Source organism: Cinclus cinclus, chromosome Z (genome assembly GCF_963662255.1).
Source record: "Cinclus cinclus chromosome Z, bCinCin1.1, whole genome shotgun sequence".
Taxonomy (NCBI): Eukaryota; Metazoa; Chordata; class Aves; order Passeriformes; family Cinclidae; genus Cinclus; species Cinclus cinclus.
In genome coordinates this window covers 21699253-21722233 of record NC_085084.1, presented here as the reverse complement: position 1 = coordinate 21722233, position 22981 = coordinate 21699253, and the positions used below count along the sequence as shown (strand labels likewise).

General features: G+C 38.8%; 1 protein-coding gene across 1 annotated transcript in view; it reads right to left on the bottom strand.

Annotated features, from left to right (window-relative positions):
• Positions 1-22658, bottom strand: part of RHOBTB3 (Rho related BTB domain containing 3) — a 31542-nt gene extending 8884 nt beyond the window's left edge. The window contains exons 1-11 of the mRNA XM_062513870.1: positions 22637-22658; positions 21765-21981; positions 21043-21259; positions 13453-13645; positions 11483-11634; positions 10554-10665; positions 9383-9751; positions 6979-7091; positions 5217-5328; positions 2655-2828; positions 1371-1537 (exon numbers count right to left, since the gene is read on the bottom strand). Of these exons, the coding sequence (XP_062369854.1) occupies positions 1371-1537; positions 2655-2828; positions 5217-5328; positions 6979-7091; positions 9383-9751; positions 10554-10665; positions 11483-11634; positions 13453-13645; positions 21043-21259; positions 21765-21981; positions 22637-22658 (1848 nt within the window). The remainder of the gene's footprint in view (positions 1-1370; positions 1538-2654; positions 2829-5216; positions 5329-6978; positions 7092-9382; positions 9752-10553; positions 10666-11482; positions 11635-13452; positions 13646-21042; positions 21260-21764; positions 21982-22636) is intronic.
• Positions 22659-22981: the final 323 nt, after the last annotated feature.

Sequence of the window (22981 nt, the reverse complement as noted above, 5' to 3'; positions counted from 1 at the left end):
CACATGGTTAGTGAACACCTGAGGTTCCACTAATCAAGCAGGCCCTGCCCAGTCTGAGCCCTTGAGAACACCAGATGGGGACAAGGTTCCAGTGGTGCATATGAGAGGTATGTTAGGAAAAACTGTTTGGGTGAACTCTGCCTCCAGCAAAGACAATCCAATTCGTGGGGTGGTTTTTGCTCAAGGACCAGGTTGTACCTGGTTGGTGATGCAAAGGGATGGAGAGACCCAATGCATACCCCAAGGAGACCTTGTTTTAGGGTGAACTACCTACAATACTGTGCCTGTATCTGTAACTACATGTATGTCTATAATTTAAAGATTTTAATTTGATGTAGCATGATGGTATGGAAAAATTTGGGGTGGATAATGTTGGGGGTTGGTTCTTTCCCTTTTCTCTCTGTGGAATTTTCCACACTGTCATGCTAAGGTACCTGTTGGTTAGGCCCTAATGACAGAGGACAGTGGGGAGGGGAGGGAAGAGGGAAACTCCACAAGATTCAAACAACCAGAAGAGGAAATGGAAGGCTCTGGCTTGGCCCATTTCCCCCGCGGAGTTCGACGAGAAGGACGATCGACGCCTCAGCCCCATCCCTGCCATCCCAGCGCTGAGAGCCATCCTCACTGTTGTCAGACCCTGCCCTGCTACCTTTTCACTGTAATCTGCCACCATCCAGCACTCTGCTGAGCACCAGAACCGACACCGTGAGCAGAGGGCTCTCTCCATCTCTCTCTCCCCCTGGAACAGTGCTGCCATCACCCCCAGCCCTCCTGCAGCTCTGCGGGACCTGCCTGCTCCCAGCACCGGGAACTCAACTCAGGGAAAAGGTGCCTGCAGCCAAAAAACACTGGGACTGAGTTACTGTTCTGTTTGTGGTTAATTTTATAGCTGTTGGGGTTTGGTTTTTTTGTTTGTTTGTTTGTTTGTTTGTTTGTCTTGTTAGATATATTAGTAAAGAACTGTTAGTCCTATACCCGTACCTTTGCCTGAGAGCTACCTTAATTCCAAAATTATAACAATTTGTAGGGAGGAGGGATCACACTCTTCATTTCAGAGGGAGGTTTCTGCCTTTCTTAGCAAATACCTGTCTTTCAAACCAGGACACAAGGGTTGTCAAGCTCTGGAGCAGGCTGCCATGGATACAATGGTAGAAGCAATTCTATGATTGCGTGACTGCACATTCAGCAGTTAAAGGCTGAAGGATTTCTTCTGGACAGTCTTGTGACACCAGTTATCCCTAATAAACAGATATTATACCAACATGTTTCCTGGGGAACAGAAAGTGCTGTTAAGGTTTTAAAAATCTTAAATAGGAAACAAGTTATTAAAGTCAACATATATAAACTCATTTTATGTACAAAATAAGTACCTTAGCTTTTTTGAGCAAGCTAACAATACTGATGCTTGTGGAAGCCAGTTCCCTGCTAGGCATGCTCTGAAGCTGCGTCATGATGTAAAGTTCACAAATATGCTGGAGTCTTATTACTTGGTACATCTCTGCACACATCAGCAGAGACATCGCTTGGAGAATACTGGCTAAAAAACATGAAAACACAAGTTAGATGTATTTTACCTTTTTGATAAGATGATCAAAGGTACTTTTCACCAAGTTGCCTTTTAAATACCTAACATCTTATTTTTCTGTACTGTAAATTTTGTTTGCTGTATCCCATTATTCAATTAAGAAGACAAAACCATTTAGAACTCTTTTGCAGATGGGTGTAAAGAATTGCTGTCAAAAATATTGATCTTGAAGATAATTAGACAAGTGGTGCTGATCTATTTAGAGTAAGTGATAATTAAAAGTGGATTTAGCTAAGTTCTCTTTCAGAACAGCACTTTTATGATACAAGAAAACATAGCCAAAATTCTAAAGCCAAAAAAAGAGCAACCTTTTTTTTAAAAAATACAGCGCAGAGTTTGCATTTTTAAACTGATAAAACAAGGAAATGATAGGTGGAGTGAAAAGAGAAACATAGGATATCTAAGTATAAGGTAGAATAATTATTTCAAAAGAAAACAAAAGCAAAAACACATATCGCAACATCATTTATTCATTGTATCAAGGAACAATTAGCTGTATTTAAATCATGTTTTAGATTAAGTATGCAGATTTTCTTCTCATAAAAAAATATAAAGGTCAAGACATAAAGACTATTTTAACTCAATTTTTGTTGCCAAACACTCCCATTGACATATTTGTTCTGGGTTTTTAAGCACGTAAGATAACCACGCATATAAATAAGGTATTCCTGCAATTTTTATAAACTCAGCTATATGCGTGTTCAAGAAATGTCAACTTGTAAATAAAACACAGAATCCAAAGAAAGAAAAAAAAGCAATATTACTGCAATGTAAAAAGAAAATTCCAAATATTGTAATAGATCAGAAATGAAATCGCAACTTCTTTGTGTCTTGTTATGTGAGCACAAAGCAAACACATTATTTAATTAGAAGTATTTCTACTATTTTACTTGTGTAGGAAGGATTTCTTTTTTTATTGCACAATACTAAAGTTCCCTATCTCAAAACATTGCACATTCACACACTGGCATTTTTCAATTAAGCAGATATTGCTACATTACTCTCTATCAATGCCCTTCTGTGGAAAAATGAGTTACAGATATAGAACTGTATTTTACAGTTTCCTTACCTGGGCAGCAGGAGTCAGTGTAAAGGTACTCCAAGAAGGACAGGAAAGTGTCTTTGGAAACCCCATATACTGGAACCAGAATGCTATTTGCTTCTAGATAATTACCATTAAACATAGCTGCCATAACCTCACAGCGGGCCACCAGAACTGCCCTGTGGGCTGGTACAGTTGTTCCTGCAGGATGCAAGATAAAAATAAATATATAATTACTTTATATAACATAGAAAGATCTTAATTTTAAAGCTTATGTTTTCTTAGGAGGTCTTCATTCCACTGAACATGATTAATAACTAACAACATACTCAGTTCATACCAGTAAATATGAGTAATAAATAGAAAAATAAAGCAAAATCAACAAACAAAAAATTAATAAAACCCAAATGAAATAGATTAAACCAACAAAGAATAGACAAAATAGAATAAATCTGTTCACACTAACTGAACTGCCAGCCCCTTGCATAAATATGCAGTGCTATGTATTGTTATGCAAATGATTAATGGTTGGACTTGATGATATTAGGGGTCTTCTCCAACCTGAATGATTCTATTAAGAGTCATTTATGTTCTTTACCAGTAACTCTACTGGTAATTAATATTTATACCAGAAGAGCCACACAAAGCAGAGAAAGGCAATTTTTTTCCAGATGGAATTCCAGTAAGTCCAGTAAGTAAGTATAAATTACACCAGATTAAATATTGTGCCTAAGTGAATTTCCTGAATGGTTGTCTTATGAAACAAACACTGATGAGCCTTTCCAGAAATTAATTAATTTTCTATTATTTGCAAGTTAATCCTTTGTTTTACTATAGCATTTGGAAGACCTGGAGAGGACAACAGCCCAGGGTGGTTGAAGCCTTTCAGGCTGCAGTCAGCTGGACAGTTCTGGGTGGAAGGAAGTGCCAAACAAGTGCTGGTCAAGACAGCAGCCAAAACCAAAATGACCATTTAGAGTTGGATGTAAATGTTTTAATCAAAATTATGATAAACAAATCAACTGACATGCAAGATAAATATATTGCAAATACAAAGAAGTTACTGGTTTAATTATGTCTTTAACCACAACATTGGCACCTGAATAACTACTTGAATCTTCTGGAATTTTTTGTCTTTTGTCCTGTTACTACCCCCTGTACTTCTACTTACAAAATGTCTTAGCTGCATGCTGTATGTCCTGTATGTGCTTGTGAATTAACATCTTTCTATTAAGTAAGAAGTTCAGTCATGTTCTGTGTCTTTACACAGGCATAATGGGTTCCCATTTTTCCTGGCTCCCATACTTCTAAAAGCTTAAAGCTCAAAGCTTTCAAAGCTTTCAAGCTCACAGCTAAGTATCCAAGGAGTTGCTCAAAAACGTACAAATTTGGTTAAGATTAGAGCCTTTAATTTCTCTTGGTAGTTGTTTAATTTTGACAGAGTTACTCTTGATTGATGAATTAGAGAAAAAAGTTTGGAAGATGTATCAATTATTAGGAAAAAGAGTTCATACTTTATTAGTGGATAAGCATGCTTTTTTTAAAAATACTTGTCAACCCATTCAGAGATTTGAGTTTTATTTCTGTAAAATATGTAGTGTTGCCCTGGTTTCATCAGCATCCTACAAAGACTCTCTCAGGAGTGAGGCTCTGAGGTGAACTGTTATGTCATTGAGCTCAAAATCAGTATTTAACTCCCTTTTCAAAGATATTTTTGTGGAGTTTTTTTTCTGTGCATTAAACAGAACATCCAGAAAGAGTCTGCTTGTCTTTCTGTGCTCATGTTTAAGGAGTTAATGATTCATATTTGTCCCTGAGATCTACATCTGAAAATAATTAAACAGCTATTTAATTCTAGAAGGACGTTTCTGTAAGAGGGGTGGGTATGGACAAACTGAGACTAGTGCTAGCTTTTAAAAACCATCTCATTCTTATCCTTACAAAATCATGCAACAGATTTCTCCCAACACATCTTTTATTGTAAGGATGAACACATTTAATTTTCAGATTAAAAAAATGAATCCTGACACTGCAACACATCCGCCTGAGACAAACGGGGGAATGTTGGCCAGGAATCAATAAACACCATCTCTAGTCTTTTCACTAAAGGAAGAAGCATAGAGGTGAAGCCCATGCCTCTCCTAGGTTTGATGGTAGGCAGAGCCCTTGAGTATGTCTTAGTGCTTGAGCAGCTGGGTACAGGAGTGAGATTAAAATAAAAAAAAAACAAAATTAAACAAAATGAAAGAATGCAAAACAAAATGAAAGAATGCAAAACAAAATGGAGTAAACTAAAATAGAATAAAATAGAATAAAATAGAATAAAAAATAATGTTAATCAGGGAGGCACAGTGTGCCATGACATGGAGAGGGAATTCCTTTAGGCTCAGCCCAGACAAACCATGGTGGGAGTGGACATTGCTACAGAGCACCCACAGGGACAAGCTTTCTCTGCTTTCCCCAGTGACAGCAAAGCACTCACATTCCCCTAGTTTTAATGCCATGGACCATGGCCACCTCTGTGTTCCACATTCCTGAAGAATGGAAAAAGGATAAAGGCCGGATGCCAAGGGAGCAGAGGTACTGTACCTTGTATTTTGAAGATTACATCAGCCAGCACAGGTGTGTTAAAGAATAGCCTGAGGGAAGTATTATAGAGCTGTTTTATCTGGTGAGACTTGCAGTCCTTTACAGAGTTTAGCTGAAAAATAAATTGGTAATAAAGTACTGTTATGTGCAGCTGCCCTCAGAGATAAATATTATGGGAAAAGAATTTATATGGGAATAAACATATATAAATATGTATAATAAGCATATTTATATGGGAAAAGAAACAACAGCTTCTCACATGTGCATTCCTCTGCCATCACCTTTTATCTTCTAATTCCCTATTCCCTACAGTGCAGGAGCTCTGAGGGGTATCTTTTTCCCTACCGTCACACCTCATCTCTCTTCTTGGTATTCTTGACCTTTGACAGAGCTCCCCAATCCAGCCCCTACAGGCAGGTGGGGCTTCATCAGTTTTCTGGAGTCCAAGCTTTTCCATATATTCCCTCTCCGGACCCAACGCTGCAGCAAAACGAGGTCTGAGGCCCCTGGGGTGAGCAGGGGTGGGACAAACATCCATCCCCCAAGACAATGGAGTTTACAGAGGTAAGGCAGCTGAAAGTTCTGTGTTTCTTTATATTCCCCTGGAACTGCCTCCACAGAGGCAGGGGGATCTCACAGACTCCGCTTACAATAACCTGGTAGTATCAAGACCCTCCAAATCCCAGTACTCTCAATTAGTTTTCAGTTTTGGTCATCTTACCTCAAAAAAGTAATCTAAAGCTGCCAAAAGGAACAACATCAAAATTATGTTGCTAGATTGTGGCAAGTAGAATTCAGATTAGGTTGAATTTGTGGTTAAAATCCTAAATTTATAATTTTTTGTAGTTTCACTAAGAAAAGTCACAATTCCTTCTTTCTGGCCTCGGAAAAAATGCTTAAATGGGAAATAAGAGTACCTTGAAGGCATAAAAAAGAATAAAAGAAATGACAACAGCTCATTCTCACTGTCTTAAAAGTCTTCAGTCTTCAGGGTGAAACCTATAAATGTTTTAACTGTGGGCACTAAGGGCTGGTAAACCTAAATTTAATCAGAAGATTTAATTTAATTTTAAACCTAAATTTAATTAGGAATTAAAAATTAGAAGCTGAAAACAGCTCAGTAACTTTTTGATCTCTATATTGTATTGTTCCAAGAGAACCTGAGCCGCTTTCCCATCTAAAGCAACAGAAACCATTAGAGAAAGCTCCATATTGTCAGGGAATGTATAAGCTCCAAGAGCAAATGTCAGCAAAAACTAATTCTATATTAAAACTAATCCTGCACTGTGACTTTTTATTAACTTAATATGACATAATTTGCATTTTTGTGTGGTCTGCTACTAAACTAAATGTATTGAGTTACACATAGCTTTCCACATCACATTTATATGACAAACTACCCCTCTGGATCTGCTGCAGAAGCCCGGCTTTTGGCATATGTTCAGGAGCAAATCTTTCCTGGTCAGTCTCTATTACATGGGAATTTGAAACCAATAATCATATTGCCAGACAATGTTCAAAGCTCTGATTACAACTAATCCTTTCAGAATACCTGCGTTATTTTTATCCATTATATTAATTTCTGCATGTTACATCAGGATCTCTGTGTGTATGTCTGCAAACAACCCACTGAAAACATGAGAAATACAGGCCGTGTAAGACAAAGTGACTTTAAAACAAAGACTGACAAGAAAATTTTACCTACAAAATAATTTCTCAAAAACTTAAGAAACTAACGGTGACCCAAGGGAGTTAGATGTACCTTCCCTGGAGTTTTCAGGATGCATTTAACTTTCTCAAGCACATATTCTGTTTTATCTGGATCCTTCAACTTCTTTTTCATGTCCTCTTCTAATCGTTCCCATTGAAAAGCACCTATCACAAAACCAGGGGGAAACATATTAAACATCAATAAGGCATAGGCCTCAGCAGGCAGAGGAAAAGTGACATCAGTACCAAACACATTGTGCAGAAATAGTAGGGCGTTTTTACATAAATCATCTGGATCTTTGCTTTTAGGAAGGGTAAGATGCAATTTTTGCACACTAAATTTCCATGGTACTTTTTATAGTGAAACCAAGTGCCAGCAGACTAGAGCATTTCACTTGCTTTCACACTTAATCTATTAATTCCTCCCAGTTCAGTCACTATATATTGCAGATAGAGATTCAGAAAAAAAAAAATCTTTAATGTTTCAACACTGAGGAAATTTTTTAGCTTCTGCCCAGGCTGCTGGCTGCATTGTTCTATAGGTGTCTTGAACTAGAAAAACTTCATGAACAGTTACATTCTCAGTCCTCACAGCTAAAACCAGCACAAAGTTTGCAGCAGAATCTCTTTTTTTCTCATTTTCACAGTTAAAGCCATGACATTCACTGAGGTGTCTCAATAACTTTCTTCAAAAAATAAAGAGAGTGTAAACAAAGATGGTTTATCTTCATGCACTTTGTTGGACTAAGTCTCAGAGGCAACATGGGTCTGTCTGGTAACTTTCAGTTCTAATCCAGGACAAGAAGGAGACAAAAGTAGATCAAGCTCAGTAGCAAGCCCACCTCAGCACAGCCCTGAAGATGGTCTGCTGTCAAGAGGCTGAATCAGCACCTACACCACACAGCATTCTCAGCTCAATTAGCTTCCATCTATACCACACTGTTGTTTATAACCTCATGGGCATCATGTTACAGTCCCGAAAAGCTGAAAACTCATGATTTGTTTTCTTCTCATCCTGTACCTCAAGCACCTTCAAGAGATATGATCACCTTTCAGAGGTACCGAAAGGTACATTGACTTCTGGCAATGACTCTCAGGCTGGGAGCTAGAACCTAAAGCAGAACTCTGCAGCTGCACAGTTTCACAACTCTTTGGCTGTCACGAAAGAAAGTAACAAAAGGAAAATTGGTGCACACAAGGCAGTAGACACAAACTACAGAAGGTAACAGATGAAGATGTTTACAAAGTTGTTTAGACTGGAGTAAAGGAGGCTCAGAGGTGAACTTGCTGCTCTCTTCAACTGCCTGGAAAGAGGTAGTAGGCAGGCTGGGGATAGACTCTTCTCCCAGGTAAGAAGTAACAAAACAAGAAGAAAGAGTCTCACGTTGCAGCAGGAGAGGTTTAGATTCAGTATCAGGAAAATTTCTACACCTAAAGGGTTCCAGTCAAGCACTGGAACAATGTGCTCAAAGCAGTGGTGGGGATCACCATCCCTGGAGGTACTTCAAAGGTGTGATACTGGGGACATGGTTTAAGTGATAAGCTTGGCAGTAATGGGCTAGTGGTTGGACTTGATAATCTGAAAAGTCTTTTTCAACCCAAACTACTAATTTTTTCTATGAATTGCAAATACTGTATTTATCCATCACCTGCTGAAAATCCAGCTTTAATTCCCCATTGTCTCCAATAAATAAGAGCAAAGAAAAATCCATTCAGCAATTTTTTTCAGTGAAAACCTTCTTCATGTTTATGTTTGTCACTGTTTAGGAAATAATTTGTCACTATTTGCCTTTGATGAAAGCTAAAATACTCTCTGTTGAAAAACACTTTATAAAAAACAAACAGGTGTTGGCTACTTCCAAAAAAAGAAAAAAAAAAACTAAATCTTTCTGCTGAGGTTTTCTAAGCAACATCTGAAAAGTTAAAAAATATCAGTACCATTTTAACAGCTGTCATTAGGTAGGTGAGGTCACAATCTGTACCAGTTGGTAGCAAAACTCATGCAACATATCAGAGGTCTGCATACTTTAGACACTTATCATTGTTTTCAGCTACACCATACTCAGAATAAAAATTACTTGACTTTTCTTAAATAACTGCACTCTTGTCCTTGTGTTTAGAACATGCAACCATTTACAGTATTTTAAAGGCCTAGGATCTGAAACTAACTCAAACTCCTAATATTTTGGGGGCAAAATTTTGAATGCTATTGATGTTAGCCTATGGACTAATTTAATTTAGGCCCATTAGATCTGGAATGACAACTAATTTAATTATTGTTAAATATAGGTGATGGTCTTTTTCCATTGTGCATAGTAAATCACAAGGGATGAATAGATGTGGAAACATGGTGAGACATCATCTTGCAACAGCAAAGCCATGTTCCTTAGGGTGATGCACATATTCTTCCATGAGACAAGAAGAAATGAGTAGCCAGATCTATTTCCAACAGGTACCTGAATAAATGAAGAGGAGGATGTCTGGGAGACAAGAGTAGAAGACAGAATCCTTCACCACTACCCTGACTGGAGGGACACAGGGTGGGACACCATGGGGGGAGGAGGGGAAGGGATCCCCTGACTCCACTGCAAAGAGGCTCTGTGCCAGCTGCATGATGGAGGCGTCATGGGCGTTGGATGGGCTCTTCACCCCGAATAGCAGCATGAAGAGGTGGCTGACAGAGCAGAGGATGATCTTGTGGGCCTCCACCACTGTGCTGAGATCCTTGGGGTAGAAGGCCACATCTGCACACTGACAGCAGCAGAGCAGGTTGTGCAGGTCTGCGTTGTAATGCGAGGCTTCACCCTTCAGGATCGGCATCTTTTCTGCAAAAGAAGTTAAGACTGTAAAACTTAGGTAACTGCTAACCACAGCACAACTGACCTTATCAGGTCAGTTTGATTTTTAGAAGAGGTATTCAATAACAATATTTCTTATATGCTGTTTGAATATCTGGAGTAAAATACTCTAAAAATGGAAATAGTAAGTACAGTAATAAGTTCAGAAATACTTAGTTTAATAGCACTTTCATAAGCCCTCTAAAGAAAGTTACACCATAAAGAAACTTCGTATATTCCAATTCTAAGAGGTCTAAGCAAATTTTTAGAACACGGAAGAAAAGACAACTGAACATTTAGAAGTAACTACTTGTCAGTATTTTTTTCACTGAACAAATGCATCAGATGCTCAAAAATCAGAAATAAAGATGTATACTTCTCTCCCTTGCTTTATCTGCAGCACACAAAAACATTACTTGATGATAGTGTAGAATAGTAGTAATTCATGCTATAACAAGTTTCTTTTGCAATCTGTCTGTTAAGATTTTATGCAAAAGATTTTATCAATTCATGCTTTCATTATTTCGTAAGTCCACCAGGAAACCAGTCCTATTAGTTATATCTAAAATAAGCTAGAAATCCATTGCAATGTTATATATTGCCATGTAATTCTCCCCAGGTAAATTAAACCATCACTAAAAGATGATGCAACACAACCAGAAATGCCGACAAGAGATAGCACAGCTCACAGTAACAACTGTTAGTAGAAAATGTAGTAAAAAATTATTAATTGTGCAAAGAAAGTGATACACGTAAGGCATTACATTAGACACTAGGTATCAGTGACAACCTGGTTGTTCAAGCTGAGGTGGCTGGACTCGATGGCACTTCTGCATGTTTTTCCTTTTCTTCATTTTTTCAGATGACTTCTGATTCAAACTTTGGATCATAAAATATTCCAGCTAAGACAAGAAATACATATATTTTTAAAAAGCTTGTTATTTAATAACAACCTAGGCATAAAATTCAGGGATATAACAGTTTCTGTATGCAGGGCTAAAGCTACTAATGACACTATTGCCAGGCATCCAGGAGAGGCCCAAAACTCCTTTACAAGATGCTGCCTTATTTAGATAGAACTAGCGCAGTTTAAAAGACTATTTATTCAAATTATTGTGGTTAATTCCTGCATATTTAATCTTCCTAGAAATGACAGACACAAAGATATTTAATTCATCAACCTCTTTAGATGCTAACTGTATCTTGGGGAGTGGCCTCATTCATTTGGGTGTTATCCAGAAAGATAAAAGGACAAGAATATGAGTGGAAAATTTACTGCAGTGTTTCATACGGCTTTCCTAAATCTTCCTACTTAAAACCAGAGCATCCTTGGTACTGCTAATTCAGGTCGCATCACAGAATCCTAGAATCCTAGAATGGTTTGGCTTGGACACCTTGAAGACCACCGAGTTCCAATCCCCCTGTCAAGGGGAAGAGGCACTTTTCACTAGACCAGGTTACTCCAAGCCCCATCCAACCTGGCCAAGAACACAAAGACAGGGCATTCACAGCTTTCCTGACCATTCTGTTCCAGCATCTGACTACGCTAACAGTGAATAATTTCTTTCTAATATCTAACCTGAATCTTGCATTGGTGGGAACTTGGTACTTGATGGAAGGGCCCATGGTGTGCCTCCCCTGGCTCTTGGAAGTCCTCACATCAGTCATGCACCACATGCATGTTCCACCCTGCCTCCAAAACAGCAGATTCTCACTCACCACTCCTCCAAAGTATTTCTGTACGTAGAAGTCACTAAGAGTGTGCAGTTCAAGGTAAGTGGCTCCAATTTCCTTTGCAAGCTGAACTCCTTCAGAGGTTGTGACACAGCTCCTCCTGTCTGAAGTGCACAAGGGACAGGTGCAAGGCATTCCTGGGTAAAAAGTCATGAAAAAAAAGCATTTTGGCCAAATAATGCAGAATGCTTATATTTCTAAATAACTGTAAAAATACCTTACTCAGAGGAGAAGGAGAATAAAGAGGGAAACAAAATATTATAATTTTATAGTAAGAAATCTGTAATTACAGGAAAAAAATCCAACTTCTTATTAATCAGTTCAAAATACTAGTCACTCTATAAACCTCTGTATACATTACATTAGCATTACTTCATTGTTTTGTTAAGGTAGAAGAGTACAGCCAGACTTCTGGACACGAGAGTGGGCTTTGGCTCAATACCTTTGCATGCCCAGGCCTTGTACTAGTCTGCAGGTGTTACCATTCACAAATGTCACCCTTAAACCTGTTGAATTATTGTGGCCTGTCCATGCAGGAAGCACACACAGTAAAAAAAGAAGAAAATTTCTACTCCAGAATCTTTGTACATACCTTTGATGAGTATGTACACACTGCAGGATGTGATTTATTTACACCTTTTTACATACATTAAAAAAAACCAACAGAATAGGTACTTCTAAGATGATGCCATTTAAATGTTAAAAATCTTTTAGCCACACTGGGTTAGCACTGTTTAATGACAGTAAGAACCTGCCAGCCATGGATGTGCTTTCAAATGTGCTGTGCATGCTCCATGTTAATGTCTTCTTCCTAGACCTATGGATAACATAATAAAACAGCTTTTTTTCTTTTTATAATAATTTGTTTTGGCAGCAACATTTACCACTACAGAGAATTAAGACCTTAGCAATCGGCATGAGCAAACTGCTGTGTTTACAAATACCTCCAAGAAACAAAAGGGCTCTGTGTGGACACAGCAGTTTGCTCTGACAGGTCTCAGGGTAAACCCAGAAGACCAGCCTGGTATCTCCCATGGCCACATTATTTAGGGAGGAAGACAGAAAAAACTAAGTGAAAAAGAAACAACACCAAAAAAAACCCAACTAGAGGAGTCATTCAATTTGGTGATACCCTGTTTCTTAAATACAAAGTGTAAGAAAATGCTTGGGGAAGTCAAACAACTTACCAAGACCTTGCCTTTAGAATGGGAGATTTATTACTTCTGCATAAATCAGACTGTAAAAGCTTTTGGTCCTGATCAGTGAATTACTAAATGGAAGAAAATAAATATTTAACTCTTATGGAGCCCTTTAACTGTCCTTAATCTGTCACTGAGCTAAAAGATTTATAAGTAGAGCTTAGCAACACCGAGCATTCCATCCACAGAGGGTGGCATACTTTATATGGATTAATATTTCTATGTACATTAAAAAATAAATGTCGACATCTACACTCATCATGTCTCTTATTCATTAAAAGGAGGAATGCTCAGAAACATTTGTTAGTAATGTGTCATGAAGTAAAAGACAAGCCAGGGTTGTGTTTTTGATTCGTTGCTTTAGGAAAAATTCCCAGAGAATTTCAAGGCTTTTCCTACCCACTCTCCAGTGTTTTCAGACTGCTGGATATAATTTGAATCTCATACACTAGAAATACTTTATACACAAATGTATGTTGCTTAACTGAATTTAATCCACATGTGTGATGGCTCACAAGAAGAGCCATTGCAGAGGTCAAAGAAGGATAGGCTGCCTTTCAACACCGGGGTTAATTAAGCACAATGTTCTTGCCAGTACATCAGTCTAGAAAGCCAAAGTACACATGAATATTACTGTCATCCTGACAGGCCAACTGTTTCTGCAGCTTGGAAAAACAACCAGCTTCTACTGAAATTACACTATCCCCAACTTCCAAATGAGATTTCATCTGTTATTACAAGAGGCTGGATACATACCATTTTTTCTTGCACCAATAGCAGAAATTATTACTGGAACTGAGCAATAATTTAGTGCTTTTTTTACCATTGGCACATAGTTCTCCTTTAGTTCTTGAAATGAAGTCTTATCATTGACAGAGTATTTAATCACAATAATATCAGCTCCTCCAATAAGCCTGCAGGAAGTGTACCAGTCACTGTCAAATACATCCTAAAAAGAAAAAATCACTCATGAAGAATTTACTGTCTATAAAGAAAAATATCTTGTATATTTGTAATGCAAAACTTTACAAAAGTGTTTTTTGACTGATTAGATTTTATTTGTAGACATGCGACAATGAGCAGACTTCCAGCTTTGTAATTCCCTTGTTTGGAAAGCAAGTTGTAACAAATCGTAAGTATTTTCCATGAATTCCAGAATTCTGCAAGAAGAATTAAAAATATCAGGGAATTGGTTTATACCAGGTTTATCAGGGAATATTCTTTTCAGGCAGAAACTTTTCTGGTTTAATTATGTAACTTGAAAATTGTTTCCTTTAGGAAATAAAAACACCTTCAGTGGTAGAGGTTTTCAGCAATTCATACAAAAAACATTATTAATCACAGAATTTTAGGGAAAGAGTTACACAGAACTATCCTATGTACATACCTATGAACTTTTAAATACAAACTTCACACACTTCAGTGTGATTTTTAGCTGCCTCACAAGAGCTTCCACATAGATTTACCAGGTGTTAGTATCTTCAGGATAAGGACTTCAATCACATACCTAAACTTTAGTCTTCAACTTTATATTCAAATTGTCATTGCTCTGTGCTGAGGGCTTAACCTCTAAAATTGTTTGATATTCTGTTAATTTACAACTGTGTTATATCCACATGCAATATAGAGTTATTACTTGTGTATTTGTCATGAAACTGTGGTTCCACAATTTCTGCCTCACCTGAAGATTGCTCAAAAATACCAGGGGAAGCCTTGGCTTTGGATATATGCTGAATTGAAAACTACTGAGAGAAGTCTGGAACTGGTCCAGAGAACTGAAAAAAAACCTCTGATAACCCAAAACACTCTTAAAACAGACAAGAATTTTTTTGTCCTTTGTGTATTTAAAGGGGGATTATAAGAAAGATGGGGACAAACTCCTTGGCAGGGCCTGTTGTGATAGGACAACGGACAATGGTTTTCAACTAAAAGAGGGTAGATTTAGGCTGGACAAAAGCAGACATCTTTTACACAGAGGATGGTGAGGCCCTGGCACAATTTGCCCCAATAAACTGTGGATGGCTCCTCCCTGACAACATTCAGAGCCAAACTGGATGAAGCTCTGAGCAATCTGGTCTAGTGGAAGGTGTTCTGCCCAAGGCAGGAAAGAATTCTCAAGCACACATTTGTGCAACCCTCCATGGCAGGGTGGTTGAAATGAGATGATCTCTAAGGTTCCTTCCAGCCCAAATAATTCAGGGATTCTGTGATTCTATGGCAGCCCTGAACAGCATGAGGCAAAATTAGAAGAACTTGGGATCTTGAGAAAAAAAAAATGGAAATTATCAGTAATGAAATAAAGACAATGTGAAAACAGGAATAAATGAGCACAGAAGAAGTGATAAAAGCGCAGAACTCAAAGTCTGGGTTGGAGGGATCAATGTGAGTTTTGAAGAGCAAGTCGCAGAAGTAAGACCATGACAAGTGGGAGTTAAGTACGCAGAAGATTAATAGTATCAACAGTGTCTTGCATTGTCAATATAACTATTTTTGATCAATTCAAATCGGTCATTGTTTGAAATGTGGTGAGGTAGCTGCAATGCTCGTAACTACAAGAAGTAGCATGACCTTGATGGAAGTCAAAGTCAGCAAGTTATTTGCCAAAACTGTCAGTGCACATCATTCCCAATTCAAGTCTTGACTTTACAAACAAATAAGTCAGGAAATAAATTATAGTAGGCATTTTCATTGATCTCTGTAATAGAAGATTTTGTTCAGCAATAAGTAAACCACAATTAACAATTTATCAGGAATAGCTCTCACACGATTAATCATGTTGACAAGAGAGGAGGTCAAGTGCACTGCCCTTGATACTTGTTTTTCTGATGCAACTCAGTTAGAGACTATTACAGTTCCAGGCTAAGGACAGTCTCAATTAGCACTTAATACAATCATTTAGGCCCAGTTAATAATGTAACATTTACACACTCATGGCACTCTAGCAGTAAGACTACCAGCTACAGCACTTCGAGACAGCCATTCAGATAGACATTTGGAGAACTTAATCACATAAGCAGGCAAAAATTGTGAATTTTCAAGGGACAGTTTTAGTACATAGATGATGAAGATCTCAATGGAGAATTTTTAAGAGTTGTATACATTTAACACAACAAAGGTTTAAAGGAAAAATACAGTACAACCGAAAAAACAACATGGAATATTTATCTGTTCTGTTGGCAGACAGAAAGCACATCTGTTCCTTTACAATTTCTGTCCAGCTAACTGTTAAGATCACTCCAGATTTGCACCCCCCTATTCTCTACAAGATTGGAGACAATGGGTGATATCACCCATGTTTGTAGAGCACAGGTGCACAAATACACTGTAACTGTACAGCTTTAAGCAGGAGTAATAAAAATGCTTATGGAAACTTCTTGTGCAATTTAATATGCATATTCTATATTGTTTGTATATTGGTTTTGAGATATGTTTGTATATTGCATATAGTATATATTGTACACTGTATATTTTTTCGCTCACTCCAGTGCACAATGGAGCTAAATCTCAAGTGCCAGGAAAATCCTCCAAAAATATCTCCATCAATGGGTTGTTTGCACAAGGCATGCCTGAGACAGAGCATCTAGAGCTTCCTTCATTATCGCTTTTAGAGAACCTTTCATGCAAAAATGACAGAAGGAATTTCTTCAGATGATGAACAGCCATTCAGATGCAGAAATAACCTTAATTTCAGGTTCCAGCTATCAAACTTTTGTAACAGCTACTCCTTACCATGCTTCCTGCTCCACTCCACAAGTCAAGCTGTTGGCAAAAGGAAGAAGTATCTGCACAGTTAAGGTTATTTTAATATGACCTTGCTGTTCCACTCAGGATATATTAGGAAAAATCTCCATTCTTTCTTTGCATGCCTTCATTTTAAGTGTCTCATAACATATTCTTGCCATTAGTAAATTATAATTCGCAAGATTCAATGTTGAAAATAAAGCTTTCAGAGGCACTGAAAATATTATTTTCCTACAAAATCACATGATCCCTGAAGACAACAATACTTGCTTTGTTAAAAATTATTGATGAATGCCTCTCTGAATATCAGTGAAATTCCTCACACAAATGCCACTGCAATGCCCACCCACACTTTTTCTGAAAGCTGCTCACAAGTGTCCCCACATCCAACCAGCCCAGCCCTGGATCTGAGGCAGCAGGAATGCCAAGCACTCTTTGTGGGGGAAAGGGCACTTGGACATCCCAAAGGAATGCTCCACTGGGACTTCCCCAGGCTCCAAGAGAGTTGCATTGGGAACATTGCAGAGTTATCCCTCTCTAAGACCCATTTACAAACCCAGTCTCCACTACAAAAAACCTTCCTCACACTGATGGTCTCCACACGACATACCAGGGCCTTACACACTTTTTTTCAGGATTCCTCTGCAATTTCTTATCGGGCCTGCAGCAGGGCAAATTTTATGGGTGTACTCTCCATAATTTACTAGTCCCCTTATATTACTCAGATAAATAATCTGCAGCACAGATGGAAGTATCTATCTCCTTCAGAAATTCCCCTCAACATCCCCCCCACAAAACAAAGGAAGCTCATATTGGGTGTGCCATCCTCTCGTAAATTAATTTAATAATATTTTTTACCAGGATATGATCATTTGTTGTAAATTTCCACTTCAGGCATGCAAGCTTAAAAATGAGAAGGGATGACATACTGTAAAATGAAAAGTTACAAGCTGTCACTTTTTACCAAAGCAGTAATAAAAAATAGTAAATAAAATATAAAAGTAGCTCAGATTCCTTTACCTTTATACATTATAAGGACTGGCTAGCCTTGGCAGCACTAGGAGCACGAGAATTCTGATGAAGAGGAAAAAGCCAGAGAACTACACTATGGATGATACCACTGACATAAGAAAGATCACAGTGTTCAAGGGACTACTCCTGGTGGTCCAATAAATAATAAAGAAAAGATATAAAATGTCTCAGAGAATGAAGTTGATGATAAGGGAGAATTAGGGGAAAAAAACCACAGAACAGCTTCTCAAAATTGTAGTTAATATATTTAAGTTGCAGTTAATATATTTAAGTTGCAGTTTACTAGTGTGCTAGTGAACCCCATAGAGGTCTGTAGCTCTGTGCAAGGCTCTAAGCAGACACAGAGAAGCATCCACCCCTCTGCAAGTGTCTAATCCAGCAGAAGGCAATCTCCAAAACCCAGCTGCTCTGTTTTCTCCTTTTGTCACATTTCTGTACTTGATGTCAGTATTTCTCTAGAAACTAAGCAGTTTTTATAAAATAAGGGAAAGCAAAAAAAAAAAATAAATCAGGGGGTATTGTTTCCCATGGGGAAAAAAAAAAAACAAACAAACCAAACAAAAGCCACAAAAACAAAACAAACAACCAAAACTAGGTGGCTCTCAGCAGAAAAATTTTAAAAGGGTAGCAAGAACCCCAGGCCAGGGCAGAAACACTCTCATATCCTTAGGGTTTTGCTCCAAGTAAGAGAGGGGAGAATAAGAGTTACTTCAAGTAAGGAACAGCTAAAAAGGACTTTTTATTTTGCCATTTATTTTCCAACAGTGCAATTAATCAAAATATGAATTACAGCTTCTATGCTATGCTTAATCCTGGACTTGAGGAAAATTCACTTGCCATTAGATATTAAAAATTCTGCCAGCATTTTTTCTGCAGAAGCATAAGAAAATTCTGAGTAAATTGAATTGCAAAATACATGCAAGTCAATAAAATAGCATCTCAGTCCTGAAGACTGTCTAATCTAACAGAGTGTTAATTATAAGTCTTTTCCAAAGTAAATCTTAAAATTCATCTTGTAAATTACTCCTTATGAATTACTAGCTCCATACAGAGGTTTATCCCTCCAAAATTAGAAAAACTGGGACATTCTTATTCAATATGCCTTATTATAGAGCAGCTTAAGCATGCATTAGCAACTGATCAGCTATTAAAATCACAATATTAATCAGAGATGTTAGCACACATGTTTACCCTAGTTCTTTATGTCTTCTCTTCTCCTAGGTCTGCATTTTTTGAGAAAACATTTTGTAGCCAAATGATTTATAATGCACTTTGCATTCTAATCTGTCTCCCTGCATACAGCACACAGCTTTGCCAGAGCAGTGCCACACACAGCAAGCCACAGTGGGACACCCAGACAGTGATACACAAAGAGCGACCTGTCCTTGGAAACTCTGACATTTTGCCCCCACATTTCAAAAATGTGGTGATCTACTACTGCCTCTACAGCCCTGTCATATATATGTAAATTATAAGGTCCCCAAAGTCAGCATTTCCACCCTGCACTCTGCAACTGCCAGGGGAAGGGGAGGGCCTCACAACATGCTAGTTTTCATGTTGGCAAACATGAATTTGTATTTGTAATTTCCCAGACACCTGACCTCCTGACCCTCCTGCAGACTCAAAAGGCTGAGCAGTGACCTGGGCTGGCAGACAGGTGCAGCAGCAGCAGATTGAAATTCGAGAAAATTAAACTGCGCTACAATCTGCCATGCAAAAGGATCCCCACTGACTGTGGAGCTCTACTCAGTAAACCCACATCCACACTCCTTTTCCAGACTGTTGGTTGTGGAAGACAAAGAGCAGCTGGGCACCCTTGAGTTTTGAGATGTACAGCTATCAGTGTACTCAGTTGCCAAGTTCATGCCTAGGACTGTCTTGCCTCAGTCACATGGTTTTAATCCAGATGAGGTACAAATCCCAGGTAAAATGCAAATCTGTCGTGTGCTCAGATGATAGGGGGTGAAATACTGCAAGGCCCACCATACTACCACCTCTGTTCTGGTAGCATGAAACAGAGATCCTTTTCCATGCAGAATATAACTTGAGGCAACATTTGTCAACATTTTGAATTGTTCTGTGCTGTTTCTACAGACTAGCAGAGGAGCAGCCCCGAATGAACCACTGTGACACAGTAAACCTCCAACACCCAGACTGCGGGAAATAGTCCGGTTCTTCCTTACTCTAGCAAGGACACTGCTTTGTGCATGGCAAATAACTTCCTGCAGAGTCCAGTCCTGCTATCTGAGATGTTGTCTATGAAGAGAAAAATGCTCATTTGTCCTCAACATTCTCAGTAATATATCTCTTGCCTCCTTTACCTGGTAGAGCTAAAAAAAAAAAACCTGAGGCCTCAGAAATTCAATTAATCAGACAATAACAAGCTAGCTTTTGAAGGGCAGAAATTACAAGGTCTCCAGAGCTGAGCAACCTTGTTTTGCAGGAGCTCAAATGCAATTTAAGCAATGTAAAAACACATCAATTCTGCCTCGAATCTATGGCCTTGCTTCCCCTTCTCCAGCTACCCCCACTTGCCTTCCCATCTCCCTAACCATCCTCCATCCTTCTGAAACAGCCTCTGAAGTCCTACAGACTTCATCTATATTCAGGAGATTTTATTCTTTGCTGCGCTCCAGGGATTCCAGCAAACTGTATGTGCAGGTCACATGCAGTTTCACAGATTAGAAACAGGATCCCCCAGTCCCTCTGAACTGCCTGCTGTAAGCACAGCTGGCAAAAAGAAATAAAGAACAGAAGGACAGCTAAACTGAATTGTTTAGTTTTAAGATTGTCAGCTTCTGATCATGTATTTAATGGAGCTGTTAAGATTCCTGCAGATTCTCCGAAAGGTTTTCCATACAGGTTTTAGGAGTATAAAAATCACCCAACGGATAGAATTATGGAGTTTAAACTGATTATTGTTCTAATTTCTAAAACCTGGTGAGCTGAGGTTTGTAGGGTTTTTTTAAGACTACTAACTAGCCTTTAAATATGTTTCAATTTAGATTATCAGTATAATTTCTTACATAATCATTGATCTGTCCACACTCAAAATTAAGTTTTCTCACTTACTAACAAAAGTGCTGACAACTCGAGACAGTGCCTAAATATTTTTTGTTTACCATCAGATACAGGTAATAATGTTAAGCCATGATTATTCTTTGTAAGAGAAGTAAAATTGCTCCCTATATTGTATTTTGCAAGTTATCAGATCTTTTAATCTGTCATTTTTCACAGCTGGAAAACTTACTGCCCTTTTTTTACAGAAAAATTAAATTTAGTTTTATTGTTGACAAATATTTGCAGAGAGAGCCTATGATGCAGTGTCACAAAGAAGGCATTCTTGTTTACCTCTGGAATATCTTTCACAAAATTTCCACTAAGCAACACAGTTGAAAAAGCCACCTTCTTACAGGGGAGGCCAGCAGGGGCTTGTTCATGAGAACCTTTTCGCAATACCTTTGAGATTTCCCAGCATTTGCCTGGTTATATTTTATAAGTTTTTCACTATATGCAATAATAAAACTACCAGTAAAATCCCACAAGAATGAAAGACTGAGATGGATCTCTTACCCAGACAGGACAGTCATGCACCACCAGTCTGACATTTCCAAATATGCAGACTTGATACTCAGCAAAAACTGGCTTTCCAAGGTGACTGGCAGAAAAGCTGCTGTCAATCTGGGAAATTAGCGCACTTCCCCTGAGATAGCTCCAGATCAGGCTGGGCTGCTGATTGTCTTCAGAAAAACCATCTCCTTCATTCCCAAAAGCTACAATATTAACCAACCTAAAATAAAAATAATAAAGACAAAGTTGTGTTAATAAAGATTAAGATCAGGGATAAGGGGAAAGAAAATAAAATCCCCTTTAATCAAAACTAACATATTAATCCTTCTGAATCCTCTACCCTCCCTAGATTTTAACGCCCTCCAGTAATCAACAGCAGAACACATACATATCTCAAATTCAACAGCAGGGTGGGAGCAAAGCAGAAAAGAAACCTGGAAAGGCTGCTTGCATTTCAAATCACCAGCGGGTCTGGCTTGTTATTCCTTGGTGTCCACGCTCAGCCTCACTGCGGTGACCTCGGGGCTATTGCCGACTTCCCTCGGCCGTGCCCTGGCTGGATAATTTGGTGTTGGCTGTTCTGGGCGACAGACTGCGGCCGCACACCGCACGGACCTGCAGCAGCAGCAGAATCGGGATCGGCAGCAGCAGCAGCAGCCCAGGCTGCGGTGGCCGCGCTGCTCAGGGGCCGGTGAAGGCGAAGCGGAGTCCGGGCGGGTGGTCACGGCCGTCGCTCCCTGGCATCAGCCAGCCCCGCAGAAGCGACTGGCAGAGCGAGATGACGAACCGAGGGCAGGTGCAGCCTGGTGAGCGGGGGGGAAAGGCGCTGGAGCAGAGCTGTGTCCCACCCCGCACGGCTCCTGCTGGCCCCTCCGCTGGAACGGGACCACCGTCCCCACTCCAGGGGACGGTGCCACCGTTTGTCTGCACCAGGGGAGGGATCTGTCACAGCGAAAGGAGAGAGCCGTGAAAAAAAAGCACAATTTTCCAGAAGGATGATCTCACAGTATAGTAAAACGAACACAAATCACAGGAATCACAGAATAGTTTCGGTTGCAAGGGACTTCTGCAGATCACCTAGTCCAGCCCGCAGTGCAGGGTCACCTACAGAGGTTACACAGGAAATATACCAAATCCATTCTAAAAATACCATTTGATGTCACATACCACTGTGTACACGAAAATAAAATTTAAAAAAAAACCAGTAAAAATATTTTAGGCACACTAGATGATATACAATACTCTCTGTTATGTGAATGCATGCTGCTGTTAATCCCACAGGCAAGAGCTCATTCAAAACAGGACTTGATACGATTATCAACAGAATAATTAATACAGTTTGCTTGCAACAATCCATACTCAGAGAAAAGTATTATTCCTACTTATTACTCTTTGCAAACGTAGGAGATGCCATTTGATGTCACTACCAAAGTTTTATACTGATATAGTACTGAAAGGCAAGACTATTTTAATAAAACCTAAGTATTACTATCTGCTAATGAATGCTAATTAATTATTTTTATTTATATTATAAATTCTACGGGGACTACTGAAAAAGAAAAAAAAAACCCAAAGAACGAAACAACAGATAATTTACCAATCTGCTTGTTTTCATACATGTTATCCCATCCTAGCTTCTGCTTTTCAATCTAGGTTTGCTCTAGAAAACTAAGCGACAAATGACAAGTGGAGCTTATGGTTTTGCTTCCTCCTGCAAAAGAAGTTAGAATATATATTTCTTAGGTACGTTTTAAAAGGTATCATAGGAAACCACTGATTTTTTTCCCCAGATGATCCTCTGACTGGGATGTATCACCCTCCACATCCAAAACCTCAGTCGTGTCCAAACACTGGGTATATGATGTTGTGAGTCAACAGAGCACTTGAAAATTTGCAATCATGACTGACTAGTCATAGTTTTTTTAAAGGTCACTGAAGATCT